The 19,491-nt window shown below is 38.4% G+C and overlaps 1 protein-coding gene across 2 annotated transcripts in view; it reads right to left on the bottom strand.

Annotated features, from left to right (window-relative positions):
- LOC108897040 (radixin) overlaps positions 1 to 19,491 on the bottom strand; it is a 35,117-nt gene that overhangs the window by 1,147 nt on the left and 14,479 nt on the right. Inside the window, exons 3-14 of one of the 2 annotated variants that reach the window (XM_018696417.2) lie at positions 14,470 to 14,553; positions 9,693 to 9,788; positions 9,172 to 9,294; positions 8,632 to 8,783; positions 8,300 to 8,383; positions 8,031 to 8,177; positions 6,785 to 6,881; positions 6,528 to 6,691; positions 5,325 to 5,455; positions 3,792 to 3,952; positions 3,299 to 3,391; positions 1,900 to 2,109 (exon numbers count right to left, since the gene is read on the bottom strand). In XM_018696417.2, the coding sequence (XP_018551933.1) occupies positions 1,900 to 2,109; positions 3,299 to 3,391; positions 3,792 to 3,952; positions 5,325 to 5,455; positions 6,528 to 6,691; positions 6,785 to 6,881; positions 8,031 to 8,177; positions 8,300 to 8,383; positions 8,632 to 8,783; positions 9,172 to 9,294; positions 9,693 to 9,788; positions 14,470 to 14,553 (1,542 nt within the window). Of the gene's footprint in view, positions 1 to 1,899; positions 2,110 to 3,298; positions 3,392 to 3,791; positions 3,953 to 5,324; positions 5,456 to 6,527; positions 6,692 to 6,784; positions 6,882 to 8,030; positions 8,178 to 8,299; positions 8,384 to 8,631; positions 8,784 to 9,171; positions 9,295 to 9,692; positions 9,789 to 14,469; positions 14,554 to 19,491 lie in introns of those variants that run through there. The other variant, XM_018696420.2, reaches the window with a different exon arrangement.

Here is a 19,491-nt window from a genome sequence, read left to right as displayed (position 1 = left end):
ATGATGCATCATCCTTTTAGCTTGGTTAAAATTCAACAAGGGCTGTCTTAAAGCTCTATTTCAAATGAGAATAGCACAGTCCTTTATCATGCTACATTTAACCAATTAGTATTAGTTATCTTGTAGTTTAATTTGTGTAACTATGTGAGAGCTTTAATTAAAGCAAAAGAAAACTTACAGCGTTTGTGTTTTTAAAGTTTGAAATTTTCATTCACAAAAAGAATCGAAATCGAACCAGTCACATCTCATGGATCGATGGAATAAATGACAGTATAAGGACCAGGGATTGGCAGAGGGCTGTGTGATATGGTTGAAATCAATATTGCAATTAAAATAATTTTTGGGATGAAATATTTATGAAGACCTCCTAAATGTATGCATGATTATATATAATATGTTCATGACATTGCACCATCTATCTATTATCTATACTGCTTATCTGATAAGGGCCGCAGGGGACAGGAGCCTATCCCAGCTGTCATTGGGCAAGAGGCGGGGTACACCCTGTACAGATTGCCAGTCCATCACAGGGCCAACACATATAGACATTCACACCTACGGGCAATTTAGAGTCACCAATTAACCTAACCGGACTGTGAGAAGAAGCTGGAGTACCTGGAGGCACAGGGAGAACATACAAACTCCACACAGAAAAGCCCAAGCTTGAAATGGGGCTCGAACCCAGAACGGTCTTGCTGCGAGGCAACAGTGCTAACCACTGCACCACCATGCCACCCTGACATTGACAAAAAAACCTCACCTCACATTACCTCAAGGCCCATCCCTAATTCTAAAATGTTTAACAATCACATATCCTGGAGAGGGAGGAAGTTTGAATAACCTTGAACCTGAATTATCCAGTGTACCTCTTACCTGAGGCAATACAAAAAAAAAGTTACTTGTCTCAAGTTGGCAGCCTGTCATTATTTTACCGTTGTTTTTCTGGTTCGGTCACTTGTCCTAACATGCATGACATTTTAGAGATGAAAGCAAGTGCTGACACTGTTAGCAAAGAGAGGAAATCTGAATGACGTGATAAATCAACAGTCTGCCAGTGTACCTTGAGTTCCACTTGCATTCCACTTCATTTAGTGCTTTAATGTTGTTTTGACAACTGATGTTGAGCTTTATGAACTCCTGAGAAAAATCTTACAGACCTCACAGTATGTGGTACAGCACTTCCTCCCATTCCTTACTGAAAATGATGTAGCTGTTGTTTCCAGTTTTTTCAAAATACTGAAAATGATTTGTACTGCATTTTCACCTTGTTCCAGTAAGTAATGTGCAGTCCTTTAGTCACTGCACTTTTATGGGAGTCCTGAAGTTGTTTATATACACCAGATTCTGCTGTTTTTCTCTGCAACACAAATTGTTTTTATATATTCCTGTTTTTGTATGGGCATGGCCAGTTTTGAGTAAAATCAGTACAAATAATCTCTCTGCACAAAGGGATTTGATTTTGATTTTGACATATTTAGAGAGCCTTTCCTGTGGCAAATTTGCAGCAGCTATGTGCTTGTCTGCCAGCTTGTTGTCTAAGTTTTAAACAAAGGAACAGTGCACTACTCTTTAGTTGGGGCACATATGCACCCCTGCACTTAACTTCACCTACAAATGCATTTTACTTGGTTCTATATACAGTTTATCTTAGTCTTCCAGCTTTATCCAGGAAGGATCTGTCTTCGGCCTTATCTATTGTTTTTTTCTTTCTTAAGTTTTTATTTATCTTTGTATCTTTGTATTTGTAAACCATATTTGGACTGTACAGTTTTATATTTATTACATTTTGACTACATCTTGTGTTTGGTTGTCATCTTTCATTTTATTTATGTTTTTAAAGCCCTGCAGTAAACAAAATTTTCTGTTTCCTGTCTTTCCTCTCTTGCCCTGCTGCTCTACCTGCAGCTGTTTCTTGACACGTTCGTTCTTCTGTGCCTCAGTGATGCGTTCCTCTTCACTACGGTGGCTGGTGACGCCATCACTGAGCAGCTCAGCGCTCGCCTCAGCGTTCGTTTCATCCTGCTCATCATGCTCTGGTGCTGGTGGAGACGTCATGGCTGTCTTCAGCTCCTCCCTGGTTTTCTCCAGGTCCTCTTGTGCTGACAGAGCCTGGAATGAACAGATATGCAGGCTTTCATAGAAAAACGGTGACTCTTTACAAATATTAACACAGAAAAAATATGGACACATGCACACACATTTAACCACTGACACGTGGACACATACTTGTAACTTTTAAAGTTTCTCAGGATAGTTGTTCCATCCTGGTGTAGACTGTCTCAGAGCTTTTTAAAGTAAAATTTATGTTTTATTGGGATGAAGTGATATTGGGAGAAAAGGTCTTCATGTCCAGGCTGAACACACAGAACACTTTCCTTCTGTAAAACCTCTGTATGTTGTATTTTGCATCATTCAGATTACTTTTCTTCACTCATCCGTGCTTTCGTTATGTGTACAGAAAAAATTACATTAATGTCTCTTTATAGCAGAAATGTTTCAAATTACCTCTAAATCTGTTTCCTCTGTACAGATACGGACATAAGCATATACACACTGTGTATAGTATACTATATTGAGTCAGGAACAGTTTCCTGCAATTGTAATAGTATACTACTGTGCATTAAAACAATATATAGAACATATATAGAAGCCAAGATTTTCTTTCACAGTAAAAGCAGCATATTAGTTTAGATTTTTTTTTTTCCTTTTGCCAGAGGACTCTGTTCCATGTATGCTACAGCTGACAGGACCCTCTGCTGGTGAGGACAACTCAGCTTTCAGATAAATGAATATGGCAAAATAATGGAAAGAAAATGCATGAGTAAACTCCCACTAATTATAGTACAGCTTAGCCAGTGTCCATACTTCTAAAATGACAAAACCACAGCATGTGCACATGATGTTACAGTCTGTCTAATTTTGTTGTTTGTCTGAATTCTTCCCTTTTCTCTAACTGACTGGAATGTCCAATTTCCTCTGCACTGCAGTCCACATCAATGCTCATGAGGAGGCACCAGTGCAGTGACAGAAATGTGATCCCACACTGGCTTCCCAGAAAACTGTCATATGTGTTCAAGTGGAACTCCTGACCGAGTTGGTGACACTGATGCAGGGCTCGAACCCACAGTTTTGGTATTGGTGACATCTTACTATACCTCATAATGAGATTTTTACCCTGATATTTTTTTAATCAAATCAATTTATTTAGATTAAAGTTAAAGAGTTATGAGCCCAAACGTGTGGCACACACATGCACATACACACACACAGACATACTCATATACAGGGCTAATAGTACTTTGTGTTGCCATTCTGTTGCTTCCTCTTCTTTTTTCCTCTTTGCCTCTTCAAGCAGGGCAATTTTGGCAGTGAACTCCGCTAACTCAGCAGCCTATCAAAAACAACAACACATTCCAGTAAAAGTTACCAAACTGAACCAAATGTCGAGCCAACAGTTCAATAACCAAAATGTATTTGTAATTTACAATACTATAACACAGTCAGAATTGCAACTTTTCATATTTGGAAACTGTTGTGAGTTAGGATTTGAACAGACCACTGTATTAATATCAGTGAAAAAAAACACTGCTGGTTAGTACTATAACAGATGTATAATAATAAACTCATTGGTTTTGTGATTAAATATTCAATTCAGCATTTCCATCATAGAGTTAAAAAGAAACAACCTAAATGTTTGATTGTATGGTGAATTCTGGTTGTTGCCATTAAAAATGAGGAAATGTTATAGTGGAAACAGCAGCTGTGACTGATATGTATGCGAGTGCAGGTACCAGTTGTTCATGATTCTTCATCTGATCAGCAGCCTGCTGAGCCAGCGACGCCTTGGCCTCCTCCGCTGCCTGCCTCTCCCTCTCCAAACGCTCTGCCTCCTCCTTTGCTCGCTTCCTTTCCTGCTCCAGCTCCAGCGCTTTGCGAGTCTGCTCTTCAAGTTCTGCACTTGCACATGTAACAATATGGGTTACATAACATTCTTAACCAGTGTGATGGTGTATTTAGCAAGGGACCTTAACAAATGCTGAAGCTGCTGCATTCAGCAGAATGTATTCGTGTTGTATTAAGACCAGCTTTCTTCTGCATGTAGGCAGTTCACAAATTTAAGACTTATTTTACACATGCCTTGATAAATGAGGCCCCATAATTCTCACTGTAGCCCTGTTTTAAAATCCTGGACTTTTAATGCCTGGATGGTTGGATGAGTTTTTTTCCTGTTCTGGACTGATCCTGTCTTGCGAGTGAGGATTGTGAACAGTCTGTCTTTCTTGGAAACACCCTGCATGTGCAGTCAAGGCTTGAGAACTTATCGTTCTTTAAATCTCTTTGTACAATGTTAAATTTATGACAAGGGCTGTTATTACAGCTGCATGATTTTTGCCACATTGGATCATCAAGATTTACTCAATGTGAAGCAGTACAAATACACCCTGCTGCTGCCTGAGGCTGCCCCCCACCTACCCTTGTCTTAGAGCCTCTGCTTTATGCAAATTCAAAGAGATGGACTGTGTGCTTTCTTGCCTGACATCAGTCAGTGCCGTGTAAATTATCTCTCATAAACCTGGTACACCAGCTGCAGTCTGAGCTGACAAGGTAAACAAATGATCTGCGAGCCACTTACTGCCCCCATGATCCCACACCTACTGTTACAGTCATTATTATTGTTGTAGTTACTATTATTATTATTATACATTTCCAACTGACTGAGAAAGATGCTAGTCCACCCAGAGCCTGGTTATGCTTGAGGTCTATTTACATTAAAAGGTGTTAAGTTCTTGCTCATAGGGAATGTGGGGTGTCTGTAAATTATATGGTAAAGGAGGCTGTCTAGACCTGCTCCATACAAAAATGCCTTGAGATAATTTCTGTTACATTTTGATACTATCGGAATAAAATTGATTTGACTTGACTGGACTTGACATCTCTGGGAAATGTTGAGAAAATGCAAATAAGGGGCTGAGTGTGCAAGGATATCAGTTTGGGGTTTATAAACTATTCTTTATGCCTGAACAACAAACAGTACACAGGACACATTAAACAGTACAAAATAGTACACTTTTTACTTCAATTTTGGTCTGGTTACTTTTTGTTGTGCACTGATTGATCGTTGATGTTTGGACTTAAGAACTACACTATCTGGTCAAATAATAAGAAAAGAAAACTATGAATCTGGCAAAACTTTTAACTTTGAATACTTTTTGATACAAGACTGTACAGACACATTTGAGTTGGTATCAAAATCACTTAGGCGGGTGCAGTGATATCACAACAACAACAATGCTTGTACATTTGTGGTGTTGGTCCAGTCATACCTTTCTGAGCTCTCTGTGTCTGCTCTTCAATCTGCCTCAGCCTTTCGATCAACTCATCCTTCTCTCGCTCTATCCGCTCCTTTTCCTTTTCTGCGTGCTCACGCTTCTTCTTCTCATTCTCCAGCTGCGCTCTGTTGACATAACACAGAAAACAACCATCACACCCAGCAAGTGATGTATCAGTTGGTTATTTGAAGTTACACTACCAAAATAGTCAACAAGAAAATTCATAGACAGTTTGTATTGAGTCTGGGCTTATCAAGATGTCTTCCTGATGTCAGTGGTTCTAATGAGTAATATGAACATGTATTATTTGCTACATTATATTGCAGTGTATTACATTACATTGTCAATTTGCATTTGTAAGTTTTTCACAATAAACACAACATATGTCCAATCTAGGTGAAGTACTGATTTTAAATACACAAACAAGATAAAACTGCATCAGAATGCAATTACATCTAAAAGGAATTTTAGATGGTCATAAAATACTTCACAAGTAACTGTGAGACAAAAACAAAGCACACGCACATTATCCACCCGCAAACACAATCAACAAATACAGAAATTAATGCAGCAGTTTCCACAGTGATAGCAGCCCACATAAATTATATTTAAAAACAAACATCAGATCCTGTTTGTGTTCTGCCTGCTTTGTCGCTATTTGATATGGGTATACTGATTGCTGTGTTGTTTGTTTGCAGCACAACATATCTGCAAATCTAATATCTATTATTTCATCACTCCTTGTTGCCCACAGTAAAATGTGCTGTGTTGTGTTGGTTTCCTACAGTAACAGCAGATCCAGCACTAACAGATCCAGCTTTATTAATGAATTTCCACTTCAAACCAAGCCAAAATTTCAGATATGCACTGACTGTAAAGTCACCTCATGAAGTGAATTAATTAATCAGTGAATGAAAAGTAGATATTTCCATTTATTTTCCAGCTATAAACAATGCAAAGACTTTTAAGGTAAGAACTCAACTGGAGACAAAAATGTAATGATAATTAAGTGTCTTTTTGCAATGTGGGAGTGTCAGCATTACAAAGAGTATGTTTGTGGCAGGGTGTTCATGTGTTGTGAAATAAGTAAAGTACAAAGAAATGCTATTAAAAAACAGATAACTGTAATTTCCAGCAGAAATAAATGAAAGGTGTCATTTCAACTTCCTGATAAAGGTAAAATAGCATGTGCTGTACCTCTCCATCTGTTTATGGTGTTTTTCCTCCCTGGCCTGAGCCTTCATCTGCTGCACCTCAATAGTGTCAGGCTTCCTCCTCCTCATGTACAGCTCATGGTTTCCCATACATAACGCCAGGATGCGCTTGTTGATCCGCAACCGAGGGGCGTAGAACACAAAATCCTGCACGGAGGATGGATATGAGAGGATTAGGGTGCAAAAATATTTTGCAAACTTAAAAAGCGGCCATCAATCACACATCATTCCAACACTTACTGGTGCTTTCTTATCAATGGGCTTGATAACAAACTTCTTGTCACTGAAGGAAATGTTTCTGATTTCGCTCCAGGGGAAGCCGATCTTTGGTGACAACCTGAGCAGGCAGTGATGAGATGTTTAATTAACGATGACAAAGTGAATGTATGATTTAGTCAAGTCAAGTCAAGTCAAATTTTATTTATATAGCGCCAATTCACAACAGAAGTTATCTCGAGGCACTGTACATATAGAGCAGGTCTAGACCGTACTCTTTATCTTATAAAATTTACAGAGAGAAACCCAACAGATCCCACCATGAGCAAGCACTAGGCGACTGTGGCAAGGAAAAACTTCCTTTTAAGAGGCAGAAACCTCGAGCAGAACCGGACTCAAGGTGGGTGGCCATCTGCCTCGACCGGTTGGGTTTAGACAGAAAGAGAGGGGGGTGGGGGAATGGGGTAGGAGAAAGACAACATTGCAGATACACAGACTAAGTCAAAAAGTAAATAGTAGTAGTAGTAGTAGTAATAATAATAATAATAATTATTATTATTATTATTATTATTATTATTATTATTATTACAGCTAAAGGAATAAGACAATGTTTAGACAATGTGTTTAGTAAACTCTAAACACATTGTCTAAAATCTTTTCATAACATCTTAAGGACATGTGCATGCTTTGAAAGTTTTAAAAATGAAAAAATATTTCAAATGTTGGGTGTGTTTCAAATGTTTGAGGGGATATTTTAATGTATGTGTTCAGGTTGTTCATCAGCTGTACTGTTCAAAACCAAAAGAGGGCGCTGTTGTCACACCAATACAACCCAAGGCCATTGGCAGAGCTGAGAAAGCATACAGTTCATATTCATCAACCAGCTACAATATAGCTACATTGGCAGCTGAGGGAGAGGTCCCTTAACGCACTCATTCCTAGTATGGCATGAAGTACTGCAGATAATACTTTCCCAATATTCTTCTGAAAGGACTTTCAAACAAAAAATTGCAACACTTCATGTATGACCCTGTGTAACCCTTCCTGTGGAGAGGTACTAACCCCCAGGTGAGGAATGAGTGACTTAGAATGTACCAACCAAGTCAATTATGGTGGAATTTAATTTCTGTCAAGCTATGACTGGGAATCCTCTTTGTTACTGATGAATGTTAAATAATGATGAGGTCTGTGTGGACTGCAATAAACAAATGTACATAACCTATAGAACTGCACAGGTGTGTGTGTGTGTGTGCATGCATGATTTGTTTACTTGTCTTCATGTTCATAGATGTTGAGCCCCAAGGCGTCGACCCCAAGCCACAGCTCTGTGCCCTTCTTGTTTTTAATTTCAAAGTAGTTGACACCGTACATCTCCAGGTCCTGAGCAATCTTAAGATATTCCATCATTGCATCCTCTCTGCACACACACAGATACAAGCAACGGTAAACAGACAGATCTACAGCATTCAGGTGCCAGTGTCTCTAAATTCACTAGGGCTGAAAATACAGTGATTTCTTGCGTCAAAGAGATACACTCACCTGAGCATGCTTCTGTGCTCCTCATGCCAGGTCTGTATTCTGTCCTCCCACTGTTCCTTTGTCAGCTTGTGTTGCTCAAGAACTCTACAGGACACATTTGCACACAGAGACAAAAAGGGGAACAAATAAATAATATTAATATAGCGTAGTGTGGGTCACCCATTAATCACAGGGTTGGTGGTTCACCCGCTAGTTCCTAGCTTTGTATATGAAAGTGTCATTTTAAAGCTCTTTGTCAGCAAGGCAGAAAAGCACTATATAATGTCATAACGTCAGTGCATTTAACATTTGTATTGAATATTGTGTATACTGTGTATGTCTATACAATGTACCTTTGTGGCAGTAGTCGGTCGGAGGCCAGGTAGCCAGGCTTGTGAATATCTTTGTTGTAATCACCATACTTGGCCTGGACAGCGTAGGAGGCCAGCAGCACAGCTGTCTCTGGGGGACAGTAGTTCTCATCATTCAGAATGGCCTCCTTCACCTGCAGAGAGAATACACAAACATGCACACGTACGCACACACACACACACACACACACAGTCAGTCAGTCAGTAATAGCCTATGGGTAGAACCCTGTGGGTTTCCCAGCAGAGATGTTTCTGATGCTCACTCAACCTAAGTCCTAGTCCTAAACACTAACATAACTTTGCCTAATAAATAGAGTCAAAATTAGCAAAGTTTTGATTGAAATTAGAGGATACCTGATCACAGAACAACACTACAGATGTGATGCTAGCTCTGTAGCAAGGTGCACCTCAAGACAAATGCTGTAAATCACAGCTCAATTTTCAGAATATGTCTACCCCATGCTAGTGTCAGTTTGATTGACCTTAACACTAAAATATCTTGGCAGACCAGTTTTACAATACCTGCAGGAAGAAGAGTTTCTGTGTGATCTCCTGGATGAGTTCCTCAGAAACATCCTCTGGAAAGAACTTTGCTCTGAACTTGAACTGCAGCGGATTCTCCTTCTTCACATCTTGCTGGGTCACCTGGTGTGGACACCCACACATGACATTTCATATTTTACCCTTCACCCTCCTTAGGTGTCTTTGTTCTAGTATGCAAACACCATAAGTCCTGAGGAAACCAGCCTATTTAAAACAAGATTAAAGGAACATTTACAGAAACAAAATATATTCACTAGTTCACAAGCTTTAAGCAAACATAATACTGAAGTGCGATTAGAAAGACAAGTTTTCTTCATAGGCTTTCTTGAGCATGACTACTGTTTACAGGCTTTTGTAACTAATAATGTTGTTTTCTCAAATTGTGGAAATGAAAGGATAAAAAACAGGAACAAAATAAAAATATAAAAATTGATAGATATAAGATCAAGTCCTTTGGGCAGATATAAGGTGTTTCAGTGGTTATGTTCAGAGTCTCTCACCTTCTTGTTGAGCTTGAGCCATGTCACGTAGCCTTTACTGTCTGTGTACTGTAGGCCAAAGAACCAGACCTCCCTTAAACCCACTGTCTTCACCACCTGAAATCACACAAATGCCTTTTGTTTTGACCAGTTTACAGGATCCAAATGTCCCTAACATCTGCACTCATACAACACTGTCAATTGCAATCAATCAATCAGTCTATACAATCAAGCTTATATTGGAAGTTTTTCTAATTGGGCTTTTGAATACTAAAAACCACTGGGAAAACAATTTCTTTATTGACCTGGCTTTGTGCATGGGGGAGCTGTCTAATATATAATTAAATATTGTTCCTGATCTGCTCCTCATCTCCAGGAAAACTGTTCTCCAATAAAGAACTAAAATGTAACAGTTTTACAGTGCTCAGCCAGCTTCATTCTGTATATTCCTACCTTCTTCCTTTCCCTTTCTTCCCTCTTAAAGTCTTTTCCCTTTACTGCTAACTTTATCTTCCCTCCCTACTCTCTCAAACTCACATGGTTTGTCATTTACAAACTATTGAACTATTAATATAGACGGAAGGAGGTGGGGGGTGGGGGCAGCCTCTAAGGGGACACTTATTCATTCTCTAATGTGATTTACACAGTCACTATGACAGCACTCCCTACCATGTATTTAACTCGTAAGTAACACGTAGACACACATAAACATGCTTACATAAACACATTAAGTATCAAATAATTACAGGCATAATCAAATGAAAAAACACTCTGAAACACTCATCCAAAACATGCTGTAGCAATGCTAACTGTACAGTCAGTCACATTTCCAAACACACACATGCACTCCTACACACAGAGTGCCTCCAGTAGGGCTGGGAATGCGGTATGCAGAGACAGCTATGCAGATGCTGAGAGCTCAGCATGCAGATTTAGGAGTGAAGCCTGAGAATGTGAATACATGGATTGGGAACGTCAGCATTGGAGCAAAGGAATAATAAGTGGAAGACAGAAGAGGAAAGACAGACAACATTAAAGGGACAGGAAAATCAAGCTGATTGCACCACTGAATAGAACTCCTCACTTATTATAGATGAAAACACTTGTTCACACAGACAACTTTTAAAGTGTATGTGTGTGATTATGGTCCATCAAAGTGTTCATGTTCAGAGGCAGGCTGCTTATGTGTTGGGGTTTGGGTTAGTTTGATTAAAAAGCTTTCCCATCTCACTCTAGCCTTTTATCATTGTGTGTGCGTGCCTGTGTGTGTGTGTGTATATTTGAGTGAGCTTATGAGTGTTTATATTTAGCTCGGCAGCCTCTTTATCAATGAAGCCCTCTCTTCAATGATGTGAATCTGCACCATTTAAAATCAAAACAGCTTTCAGGCTGTTTCTCGCATGGATCATTATCACAGAGCTCACCATTCACTGCTGGACATGTGATTTCCTGTATGTACCCTCAACACACTGCAGTTAAGTGATCACAGGGACACCTGACTGTTTCAATGCAATTCAATTTAAATGGTCCTTATTGACATGGGAAACAGAAGGCTACATTGCCAAAGCATATGTGAAAAAAAAACAAAACAAAACAAACATAAATAGAAGAATTGTGATGTTGCTCTATTATTATTATTATCCTTTTTACTTATGCAGGTAAGTAAAATTGCTTAAAATAAAACAGAAAAATGTAGACCTGCACCTAGAAAATGTAGGTTTGTTCATATTTGGAAGTGTTGTTGCCACTGGAGGGGTGTGTGCTTGGTTTGTCACAATATTTAGGTGGGTGGTACATGACAATGTAATGTCCAAATGAATGTCAGGACCAAAGGTTCCTCAGCAGAACATTGATGTTATTCACAGAATTATCAATGTTATTCACTTCATCCACCAGTGGTGATAATGTTATGGCTGATCAGTGTATATAAACCCTACAAACATTTTTGCCAAATAATTTTCAAATATCCCAGAGCTAAGGACAATGTTTCAAGAGTTTTAGTATAGCCAATTTGAATTGGAAAATTTAGGATGTCGTCGACACCACAGGCTCTTTTAGTTTCATGTGACTTTATTTTGTCCTGTAGCTTTTTTAGTGTAACTGGGGAGTCTAGCAGGTTCTGCTAGTCTTTTATGATAGACTGTTTTCATCCCACAAAAGTATAGAGCATGTGCATATTTAAGTAATATGGCAAGTTGACGCTAATCAGTTTATGACAATATGCTGAGGCAAGTTAAGCATCTGTCACATATCCCACTTCATCATTTAACAGGCCAATAAAGTTATGGATGCCTGCCTAGAAATGCTATGTTACTTTTCCTAAATTTAAAATCATATCCAGTGTATGTTTAGTATGCCACGATCCTTTGTGTGTCACTTCTTTATGCTCCATTCAGTCCTAATCAACTCATTATCTACAAACTCCCCAATACTTGATGTATTCCTTTTGGATGTCACCTCACTTCAGTAGAACCCAGTCATGTGCTTTACTTTCACGCTGGCAGTCAATCTGAAACAGTGTCTTTTTCAAAGAGGGGGGTGACTATTTTATCTACATCTATTTTTACCTCATGATGGACATATGACACTTCACTGTGTCATTCACCACTGAGGTCTGTCATTACTTTTACACCTGTTTGCTCACTCACTTTTCAGCTTCTGTTTCCTCTCCATTCTCCTTTATTGGTCAGAAGTCTTTTCACTTTCATGTTCTTCACTTTCATCAAGCTTGGTTAGGATTAGGACTGCAACCAATGATTACTTTCACTATCTTTTAATATGTTGATTCTTTTTTTTGTTGGTTCAGTTGAATGTTTAATCATTTAATCTCAGTCTAGTTCCCAGAGCGCAGGGTGACATCTTCAAATTGCTTGTTTTGTCCCGCCAAAAGTTACAGACAGTAACAGGAAAAAAACAAAGCAAATCCTAATATTTGAAAGGCTGGAACCTGTGAATGTATTTTGTATTGAAAGTATTTTTGCTTGATGAACGACTTAAATGACTTATCGATTTTTAAAAGAATTAGATTCTGTCAATTAACTAATCAACTAATCATTTCAGCATTCATTAAAGCATTTTTCAGAACTATCCTAAACCCTGAACCTCAACCCTTTAACCTACATGTTACCTACACATAGGTAACATATAGATAACATATAGGTTAAAGGGTTCATATAGTTTTTTTTCCATGCTCTACCCGCTCTACTCAAGTTTCAAAAAGAATATCTACAGATGAAAGATAACAGCTAGATTAATAAATGATGAAAACAGTCATTGGTGTGTGGTACACACAGTAAAACAAGTATTCACAGGCAGATTTGTTTATACTATATCAGCAAACATACACTATATGGCAACAGGAGGCTATGCACATATCATTGGACATTTGACAGCTGGTTGCTATGACAATACATGAGCACAGCATGATGAAACATTCAAATCTGGTGAGTCAGCCGCGCACGTGTGTGTATATCATCGAGAGAGAGGAAATAGAAATGAAAGTAACAAAGAACGTAGAGGGGGTGATGGGAAAGCAGCAGTTGACTCAGCATAAGATGATCCGACCTGGGCATTCTAGTACCATAGTCACACAGAAACACACACACAGCTACATGCTAAAGAGGTTTGGCAGGTCACTAAAGATGTTTTTTCGTTAGACTTTCTTTCTTCATCAATATTAAACATTGCACTGTCTAAGGATTACCAGTCAGAGGTTGCCAAGAATTTTTCCACCATGTTTGATCTGGTCACTACAGTCTGCCTCATGGAATCAATGTTTTATGAAAACTGAATAAGGTATTAGGTGATTAAATACCAACATATAAGTCGTTGTCAGTTTAACAACATGACTTTTCACATGGTTTGATGTTTGATTCCTCACTACATCTTGATGTAACATGAGGTGAAGGTTGTGGGCACCATGGAGGTGAAAATATTTCAGTTGACAAATAAAATGATCAGTATGTGCAAAAGGCAATTTTCTCATCTAAGTCTCAATTTGTTCTAAGGTGATTCTGGGATGGCTCTGAGAAAACTTTTATTGGGCCCTTATTGGCCCAGCTGAATAATGCCATTTGGCCAGTCATCCACAGCAAGATAAAAAACACTGGAATTTGACTTTACAGTACAGATTGGGCTCCCTTCTTTTACAAGGCAACACTCCATAATTTATTCTGATAAGAAAGATGTCTTCTGTGATTTGATCTTACAGTATAAAGAGCATGGACTGAAGAGCAACAACAAAAACAGAAAACATCTCTCTTTCATGCTGTCTCCCTCCCTTTTCATCACCATAGCTTCAACAAACCTTTGCAGCCTGACATGAAACAACACTGAAAGCTGCCCTTTACTTGCTAGACAGTCTGCACGCACACATTCACATTCACATTCACACACACACACTCACACACACTAGTAGACACACTTCTATGCAACACTTACATCCACTGTCTCCTAAAAGCTCCCAGTTAGACAAAGAGACAAAGAATGCTTTGTGTGTCATCTCTGTACAGAACCAGCACCGATCCAAACCCAGCCAAGCACCCACTGGCACACACGTATGCCCACTTCCAGTATTGCTTTTCATTAGTAATGGATAACAAACAATGTGATTCTTCCAGCAGCTTACAGAGAAATTTTAAGTAGAATTCTTACTGCTCCCTTCTAGTGATAGATGTATTTTTTGCACCCTTCTAGCTGCTTTAGGAAAGTTGGCTCCTCACACTGTACTTCAGGATCAAAATGGAAATTCAGCAAATATGTATGTGTGTGTGTGTGTGTGTGTGTGTGTGTGTCTTACCTGGTCAAAGAGCTGTTTGCCTGTTGTGTTGGGCTGAATGGCAAACTCCAGCTCAGCATCCATGGTGGTGACACGCACATTGATCTGCAGAAAAAGAAGAAAATGCAACTACATGAATGGACCAATAAAAAAAATTAATTACAGAAGTTTAATATTCAAAAATTTTGAAAGTTGAAACTGTTGAAAGTCTGTTTATGATCATAGTTCCCACTGTGGCCCATAATGGGGCCCGTCTTTGAAGTAAAGATATTCTTTCTTCCTGGCTGTTGTTTTCAAGTCTGATCTTCACTGTATAGTTCTGATATATTCTTGTTACTTTATCCATTTGTTAAATAACCAAATTTTCTGGAAAATTTTCTGAATAAAATTCTTAACATAAATTCCATGAGTGGTTATGTTAAGACTTGGTCATGATGCCCTATAATGAATTCCCTGGGATTCTAGTTTATGCATTATTCCCAAGAGTATGAACAAATCTACGCAATTTTCAGGATTTTGATGCACTTGAGACAAAAAGTTTTATCTGAAAGGGTTTATCCATGCCAAGCCAGATCAGTATGATCTTTGCATTACAAAGACATGAAGCTCCCTTAACTTCTGTACTTAAAGTGAGACACAGCTGAATACGTAAAAATGGAACATGTAAAAGTAGGTCTGTGAGGTTTGGTATGTAGCACGCAAATACAATGCAGCACTGGGAAAACCACACAGTCAGATCAGCCATTTATGTTGACATTATGAACCTAGTGAATATATTTACATTATTACACTAATGCTGAATGTTGGAAAATACCTAAATCCTGAAATATTATGGCTTTTGTTTGCTTTGTATAGAGAATGAATCCAATTCATGATCACTAAGTTTGAATGGTGGGAGTGGTGAGAAAGTAGGAGGGAACATGTGTAAAAATGTGTTGAAGAAGGAAAGATACAAAGGTGCACAATGTCCGAAAGAAATGGAATGCCAAAATTACAAGACATAAAAGAGCTTAAGACAGTGTGAAATGGCAAGCAGAACAAATTGTGAAACAAAAAAGTATAAAATAAAGTGAAACTAATTGAAAAAGGGTGATGGAAAAGTCCAAAACAAAAGGCTTTTGCAAATAAAGAACAAACTGGGAAAGAAGTAAAGCCTGTGAACTACTGTGACCCCTCTACTGACTGCTGGTGGGACAGCCTGTGCCAGCTGTGTGTTCTCCTATCAGATTTCTATAAATATTTCTCTCTCGCACACACACACACTCACACACATATACAAATGCACAACACCCTCTATGTTACAGCCAGTGTCCATATACAGCAGGATGTTTGCACTGCTCATCCTTTTGCTGCAGAGAGAAAGTTGCTTTCACTTCACCCTAATAAAGGAAAATCATTAGGAAGACACCACTTAGTAGTACCAGTTGCTTTAACTTAACCTCACATGAACTATAACCTTACCTGGCATATTTTTTAAAATTTTATTTTAAAAAATAGACTGTAAAACCACTACTGTATGTGAGAGACAGCTATGCAGGAACGAGGAGACCCACTGAGAGAACTCAGTGAGACAAAAATTACAAGACAATGACTTCTGCATTTCTACTGGTTCTTCGGTGTCCACAGGCCATCTGCACTTCAGCATGGATGAGTAGAAGTTTGCACCAGGACAACCACAACAATTTGGAAAAGAGACCAGTTCCCCTTTGGTGAGCTTTGATGGCTAAATGGATGTTTAAGAGGTGACTGGGTGAAAAGGCAATTGATGAGTGCTACAAGTTTATGAATACTGCAGCCTATTCAGATTAGTGCACAATGTGCAATTTTCATGCCCTATGTCCAAAGCAATTTGCAGATTCAGATTGCAGATTCTTATTCAACCTCTTTTTCAAATTATTTTTTTCTGGGCTTCTGTGTCAAATAATTTGATTCTTTATATCATTTGGTTAAAATTACATCTTCTCTATAGTTTTGGAAAACTTTTTTTTTGCAACAATATTTTTATGTCCTTTGATTATAGTTTGTGCAGAAAATAAAAAAATAAAAAAATAAAACCTTAACTCAAATATGAGCACATAATTTTGAATTATTCATGATGAAAAAATAAATAAATGTTTTATTGCCACTGGGAAGGCAGCAATGAAGTGCAATGGAGTGCTGCTCAGCTGCAAAAATAAGAGCTGGTATAGAAAGGGATTCTGGGAGTTATGTAGTCAGGTGTGACTTTCAAAGCCAAAAATAAGCATTTGGTAACTTTATTCAGGGCTGCTGCCACACCTGCATAATTTTGAAGCAAAACTTGAATGTTAATTAAATTATACAACATTTACACAGTAGGAGATATTGTCAGAGTAATGGAATTTGTGTGTCTGCTCGATGTGTGTGTCTTATTTGTCGCAGCATGTAATGCTGAACTTACACACACACTACCACTAGTATGCAAACACACATTTGTCTGTGTGTGTTTGTGTGTTTCCGTATCACTTCCCATTGGAGGTGTAATACATTAGACTGTGCTGTGGTGTTCTGTGCTGCAGTAAGCAAAACCAGCTGCAGTGAAACCAACTGGCAGTGTCCCCAAGTAACCCTGATGGAGAGTGAGAGACCTGGGGGGGGGGGCGGTAGTAGTGGTACAGTAAAAACCTGTAACCTGCCTTAAGGATAAAACTGCTGCATCAGTAGAGTGTGTGAGTGGGGGGTGGGCTTCAGAGAGAGAGACAAAGAGAGACAAAGATAGACACATGGATAATGCCTGAGGTGAACCATGCATCAGTCATAAGAAACCAGCAGTCAGAAAATACAAGTTTCACAGACAGCTCTACTGACCTGAAAAATATACACAAAGACACACTAATACACACACACACTTGACTTAATTCTTTTTGATGATCAAAACTCATTTAACTTTCTGTCAATCAATTAATTGATTAACTGAAAGAAATTCTGACACAAATTCCTTTTTTTCAGATCATCAAATAAATTCATGATGCTGCAGTATTACAGACATCATATTACTATTTGAGATGTTGGTTGCCAGTTTCTTATTAGTGTGTGTGTTTTTGTACTTCTGTTTATGAAAATCAAATGTCCGGTGAGCGGGAAAAAAAATCTTTAGCATAAGGATTTGATTGTAAGTATGTGTTTTAAGTGTGTGTTCTGCATTTGCTCAGCTCCAGAAGAAACAGAGTGTTTGTGCAGTAGATGTTGGTAAGTATGGGAATGCAACCATATGGCAGTGGTGTGTGTGTGTGTGCTTTTGCAAGACTGAAATCTGACTCTATGTGTGGGAGCACAACCATATGGTGGCTTTACATGTGTGTTCAATGTGCATACACAATATGGCATTATTCTGTTTACACTTTAGTGCATGTAAGTCCCTCTGTCTTCTGGCTGATAAGGCTTCCATAGCAACGCCCTCATGGCTGATTTTAATGTAATTTTCTAAAAAGCCCTGTGGGCATCCGAAAGAGGGATTTAAACACTAGTCAGGGTGACAAGGTGAGAGGATTGACCCCTCCTGAGGTGACATATAAGCTTTTCAACAGAGAGACAACAGCAAAACAAGAGGTAGAGTAAAATAGCCAACAAGATTTACCAGAGCCTAAGGTGATATCTTTTAGCTGCTTATTTTGTCTGACCAACTGTCCTCAATCCAAAGATATTCCATTAAAGGCTAAAGAGGCTGAGTTTCAAAGAATTGTGTACAAAATGACATACAAGACTTCTAAAACATCTTAACTTTTTCATCAGATGTTGCAACCACAAAAAAGGACATCTCAATAATGATATTTTGATATTTTACTCTCTGTGAGCAGAGCATCAAAGCATTGTTAAAGGTGTGAAAAAGAAGATAAAAACAGATGATATGCTTCAGATTATATGCTCACAGTATCCTAAATATAAACTACATATACTGTATATAATAAATACCAAGCATTAGTAAGAATGGCTTCAGCAAATAAACAGAATAGGTGAGAGAGAAAAGAAAAATATACCAGATGTGCACAGAGGTGAAGAACATCAATTCGTTGTCTAATGCATAAAGTTCTCCTGTGTAATCTATTGTTTGTAAGGAATTGTTTCAAATGTGAGTGAGTTTGACTGTCTTTGTGTGTGTGTGTGTGTGTGTGTGTGTGTGTGTGAGAGAGAGAGAGAGAGAGAGAGAGGAGAGAGAGAGATTGCTGGAGCAAACAGACAAAGACACAGAGAGAGAGCAACATGTCTTCCAGCTGATAGCTACAAAATGTTATCAGATAAAGCAGGCGGTCTCAGCCACCCTGTTGACCACAATCCTTTCTTTTAACCGTTAACTGACTAACTGCTACCATTTTTAGTCATGTGTCAGAGACATAGATTTTTTTTTCTAGTTACACAGACATACAAGAAAAAAATGTCACTATTACTCAAACTGTTAGCGATATATTGTTACATTAGTACAGTAGCGTGAATGAATACAGTTAGTTTTCCACTTCAGCTCATGTTTTCATAACAAGATCGTAAGCATGTTTGGTTTGTTTTAAATTAAACTCAGTTTGGTAAATCATCTGAGTTGGCAGCAGAGGGATAACCTCAACAGTATCATTATGTTTAGTTTGAGTGAAGTTCTGTGGCTTAAATTCAGAGGAAGCTCTTGGATGACAACCAAGCTGTTGACTCACACCTTAAATCATACAACAAATCCATCCCCACATCAACAATGACCACACAGCATGTTAACTCATGCTAAAAACCTATTACAGAGATGGAGTGAAAGCCAGTGGGCACTATTCATTGTTACACAACCCATCAACAGCACTGAGTTATTCAATAACCACCAAGTACAATACTTAATTCAACTCCATTCAGATCCCTTAGTGTAAGTATGGTGGTGATGAACTTCAGATTCACTTTTGATCTGTTTCACCTGATCATCATTGAGAGGCCATCGATAATGTATTATTCCATATAATAATATCTTAGAGTAGATGTATGTGCTCATTGTTGTCTGGCAAGTGTAAAGTAACAAAAACCTGGTACAGTAAGGAATTCTAGTCATGCTACAAA

The sequence above is a fragment of the Lates calcarifer genome, linkage group LG1, assembly GCF_001640805.2.
Source record: "Lates calcarifer isolate ASB-BC8 linkage group LG1, TLL_Latcal_v3, whole genome shotgun sequence".
Taxonomy (NCBI): Eukaryota; Metazoa; Chordata; class Actinopteri; family Centropomidae; genus Lates; species Lates calcarifer.
This window is presented reverse-complemented; position numbering and strand designations above follow the sequence as displayed.